The 4,727-nt window shown below is 34.0% G+C and overlaps 1 protein-coding gene across 1 annotated transcript; it reads left to right on the forward strand.

The window, feature by feature from the left end:
• The first annotated feature begins 1,328 nt into the window (after nt 1-1,328).
• LOC136227436 (FBD-associated F-box protein At2g26860-like) lies at nt 1,329-3,583 on the forward strand. The gene is made up of 3 exons (XM_066016101.1): nt 1,329-2,511; nt 2,665-2,829; nt 2,978-3,583. Exons 1-3 carry the CDS (start codon nt 1,384-1,386, stop codon nt 3,293-3,295), a joined length of 1,611 nt encoding a protein of 536 aa, XP_065872173.1. The 5' UTR covers nt 1,329-1,383; the 3' UTR covers nt 3,296-3,583.
• The last annotated feature ends 1,144 nt before the right edge of the window (nt 3,584-4,727 follow it).

The raw sequence follows: 4,727 nt of genomic DNA on the forward strand, positions 1-4,727 counted from the left end.
TCAACACTCTTTATAAACAACATTCTAAATACGAATGGCAAGAACAAGAAGTAAGCCAGGAAACTGGTTTTTTAGGCCGAGGAAGAAGGCAAAGAGAACGGAGAAGTTAGAAACGTGTTTCCGTTGTCCTTTTTGCGATCATACTAACTCAGTTGAGTGTACCATTAATAAGATTTTAGGAGTCGCATATGCAACATGTAATGTCTGCAAAAAAAACCTACACCACTTCCTGCAACTCTTTAAGTGAACCTATCGACATTTACAGTGAATGAGTTGATGAGTGCGAGGCAGCAAATCAATAGAGTATTATTTAATTTCTTCATTTTCATCTTCTTCTTAATTAGGTTTTTCTCTTTATTTTTTTAGTTGTAATGATGAGTTCATACCGAACTCTATTTCTGAATCCTTACAAGTGTTATGAAGCTATTACGGAGATATTAAGACCTAAAATATTAATTGGAATGTTTTAATGTTTGTTTATTTATTTATTTTCTATTGAAATCTCTTTCTTTTTTACTCAATAATTATGTTTGGGCTCAATGAACAAATAATGGAGTAATGAATATTAAATAAAGGCGATGGATTGATGTCTAAATATTTTACTTTTATAACTTCTTTTTACTTAACATACTATTTAGTCCTCCTACTTTGATAAACACATTATAAGATCTTTATATTTTGTATTAACTCTTTGGTCCTTCTATCTTTATTATTATTATTATTATTATTAACCGTTATATTTGGCATAAACAGACAGACTAAAAATAACTGAGTAACTTTGTCATTTTGTATCTACTATGGTTGTCCTGCAAATTGACGGTTAAAAATTTTAAAAAATCTAGACAGAAGGACCATGTTAAACGTGAAAAAACTAGACTAAAACACATATGATTTTACATCAAAAAATTAAAAAAATATATATTATATTTTATACGAGTAAGACAAAAAATTCAAATATTTCACTGAATTTAAAAATATTAATCTTTAATTCTATTATTAAATCACAAAGAATATGAAATTTGTTTTTTTAGAATCAACTTACGTGTCATTGGTGCATAGGTGTCCGCTATGGTTACTTTGTTTTTTACAAAGTACCGTTACTTGGTGCTCATGTTCACCATTGGATTAATTTTATGCTCCATCATCCAATGGTGAAAACCACACCAAGTAACGGTACTTTGTAAAAAACAAAATATTAAAGATAAAATTGCTATTTGCTGTCAATATTAGGGGTAAAATTATAATATGTAAGACGTTAGGAATAAAATTGTTTGTGCCTATAAACGTTACGGGTATATTACTTAATCTGTTTTTCACAATTGAGGGTTTGTCTTCGAATCCCTAATTTTCCTTCGACAAGCACGCAGTCCGTAGAGCAAAACAATGGAGGAAATCCATACCAATGGAGCAAACAGAAGTCCGGAGTTGGAGCATGAAGAAGACCGGATCAGTGATTTGCCGGATGTGCTTATTCAATTCATCCTTTCCTTTTTGCTCTCAACCAAACAAGTTATTCAGACTGGAATTCTATCCAAACGGTGGGAGAATCTATGGACTCATGTTCCGGTACTAATTTTCGATTCCTCTGGTAAGAATGACGAAAACTTCTCTAGATTCATTGACAATACCCTAATTCTCCATGATTGCCCAAAGGTAAAGAAATTTCATATCAAATATGATCGTCACTTACAGAGGGAGCCTCAATTAACCCCCAAAATCCGTTTTGCAACAAGAAAATATGTGGAGGAGCTAATTTTACACTGTGATCAGGAGCATCCTTATCTGTTGCCGAATTTCCTTTACAACAATGTTTCTTTGATTAATTTAGAGTTGTTCAATTGCTGTCTTACGACTAACTGGGAAGTAAATTGGTCATGTCTCAAGACGTTGAAGTTGGAATGTTCGAGTTTGCATATTTCAGCAGTCGAAAATGCTGTATCTGGCAGTCCATTGCTTGAATGGTTGGAATTAACTAGCTGTGATGTGGTTGATGGAGTTGTTATTGCTTCCAAATCATTGAAAAGTTTGATTTTCGTAGATATTGAGCATGGGGATAATTATAATCCTATTGGAATTTCATGTCCAAAGCTTGAAGAATTATGTCTCCGAGTATCCGGATACTCGGATGTCACCTTTGCTAATTTGCCTTGTGAAACAATTAAAAGTGTTTTATCATGCAGTTCGTTACTTTGTTCATTGGAATTAAGGAACTTTTTGTATTATAAGCTTGTTATAGCTTCATATTCTTTGAAGAAATTAGTTTTAGGAGAAAATGATGGAAGTTCAGGTTGTGCAATTGTAATTTCATGTCCAAACCTTGAAGAATTGAACATGTATGGTTTGGATATTGATTCTCTCAAATTGATGAAACTGCCATCTTTAGTTTGCGCCACTCTTGATTTTAATTATTATCCGGATGTCGACGATGAAAATACCGCCAAACAGATCCTTGAGCAGCTTCAGGAGCTTGAACATGCCACGGAACTAAATATTGGAAGTAGGTTTATCAAGGTAACTTCTATAGAAGAAAATATTCTCAAGATTGAAGTTTTTTTTCCGTGTCTCAGTGTTACGAAATACTTGATAGCTTTAAATGGAATTGTGTTTTTCAGTTTTATATCTACACTATTGATTCTGAATTTTCATTCTTATTATTGTTTGAAGACTTTATCAGACTTGGAAGTAGAAGGTCTATCTTCTCCGTTGTTAAACTGCAAATGCTTGACTGTGGATGGTACTAATTTTGATGAGCACATCCGGGGAATTCTATGTGTAATTCGCAGTTCGCCTATGCTTGAGAAATTAGTTATAAAGGTGCGGCTCGACCAGGTAAAATTTGTTAGAACCCAACTTAATTTCAAATTTAATTAACTTATTATGGATTTTGCGGCTCTATCAGAGTTGATTGTCATGCCAAATTTATATTCAATTTCCATGTGTTGTTCACTTATTTGGGGCTAACAAACTCTATCTCCAGTGTCAAATAAGTGTAGATGTTCCAGACTTGAACGATTGCAGAGAGAAGAAGCATTGGAATTCAGATGGGACTGGTTTTAATTGTTTCTTGCCACAGCTAAAGACTGTTGAGATTGTAGGCCTCTCAGACGGAGATAGTCAATGTAAGCTTGTTCTCCACTTTGTTGAGTTTCTACTTAAGAATGCAATAGCATTGGAAAAGATGGTCTTGGTATTAAAAGATGGCGGGACAGATCTTGTGGATAAAGTTTCTCAAAAATTGTTAAGCATCCCAAAATGTTCTCGACATGCTACTGTCGAGTTATTGTGTTCTGACTAGGAAGTTGATAGAGAACGGGCTGCTAATATCCCGAATCAGAAACAAAATCATGGAAGGTATATATATACATATACTAGGTAGTTGTTCTGTTTTACACATGGACGGAGCTTAATCCGATATAGTTTATTGCTTTTCCCTCATTCTTGCTCTAATATGGCTGTGGACTTCCTCTGATTGATTTTCTATGAGGAAATTATAGTTTTGGGGGAAGTTCAACTTTATTCCTATTGTAAGAAAGAACTCAATTTTGCCTCTTTCGAATGGATTTATTGCTAATTTTTGCTGGTATGTACTGAGGGAAGGGTAAAGTTGAGTTAAAGTTCCTACTATGGCAGAAGAATTGGACTATTTTATTACGATGAAAGTAAAATCGAAAATCAATAACTTTAGGGGTAAATTTGACTCCTATTCATTTTCTCTTGAAACCTATATCTAAATATGTAGGACATGCTTAAAAGTTTTAGAAGTTTTTTGGGATATAGGCCAATTTTGGTCCTAAGGTTATTGGGAAAGTTCAATTTTTTTGGGGCGTTTGGTTAGGGGCTTTCATTAAAGGGTAAGGGAATGAGGAGATATAATTCCCTTTCCTTTTTACCGATTTTCTATGCCCACCCATGTTTCAGTCATGTCAGCTCCTTTGCTCCTTCCATCCTTTCGATGAAAGTAAAATCAAAAGTTGAGTTAAAATTTCTACTATGGGAGAAGAATTGGACTATTTTATTACAATGAAAGTAAAATCAAAAATCAATAACTTTAGGAGTAAATGTGACTCCTATTCATTTTCTCTTGAAACCTATATCTAAATATGTAGGACATGTTTAAAAGTTTTAGAAGTTTTTTGGGATATGGGCCAATTTTGCTCCTAAGGTTATTGGGAAAGTTCAACTTTAGGGGCGTTTGGTTAGGGGTTTTCAGTAGATCATAAGGGAATGAGGAGATATAATTCCCTTTCCTTTCTACCGATTTTCTGTGTACCCACTGTGCTCACCCATGTCTCAGTCCCGTCAGCTCCTTTGCTCCTTCCATCCTTCGATGTCAGCCAGTTCTTCGCCGGTCATTCCTCACTCTGCAGGTCATCTATCTCTCCCTCTTCTCCTTTGGATTTATGCAAAATCAAAGAGATGATTGTTGTCTTTTTTTTTTGTCTCGCTTTAATCAAAGAGATAGGAGATCGATTGTTGTCTTTTTTTGCCTCTGTTTAATCAAAGAGATCGGAGATTGTTAGTCTTTTTTTTTCTCTGTTTAATCAAAGAGATCGGAGATTGATTGTTGTCTTTTATTGTCTCTGTTTAATCAAATAGATCGAAGGTGAACATTCTTTTTTTTCATTTCTTTGAAGAATTGGAAGGTTAATTGCAATTTTTTTTTCATTTCTTTGGAGAATTACCAGAAGGGTTCATGAATTTATTACTAATCCAACTTTCGTTTCTTA

Source organism: Euphorbia lathyris, chromosome 4 (assembly GCF_963576675.1).
Source record: "Euphorbia lathyris chromosome 4, ddEupLath1.1, whole genome shotgun sequence".
Taxonomy (NCBI): domain Eukaryota; kingdom Viridiplantae; phylum Streptophyta; class Magnoliopsida; order Malpighiales; family Euphorbiaceae; genus Euphorbia; species Euphorbia lathyris.

Excerpts from the sequence above, each read along its gene's own strand:
- LOC136227436 (XM_066016101.1), top strand. The coding sequence starts at position 1,384 with ATGGAGGAAATCCATACCAATGGAGCAAACAGAAGTCCGGAGTTGGAG. Across the intron at positions 2,512-2,664 it reads TTGGAAGTAGGTTTATCAAG|ACTTTATCAGACTTGGAAGT; the intron begins GTAACTTCTATA and ends TATTGTTTGAAG. Across the intron at positions 2,830-2,977 it reads TAAAGGTGCGGCTCGACCAG|TGTCAAATAAGTGTAGATGT; the intron begins GTAAAATTTGTT and ends CTCTATCTCCAG.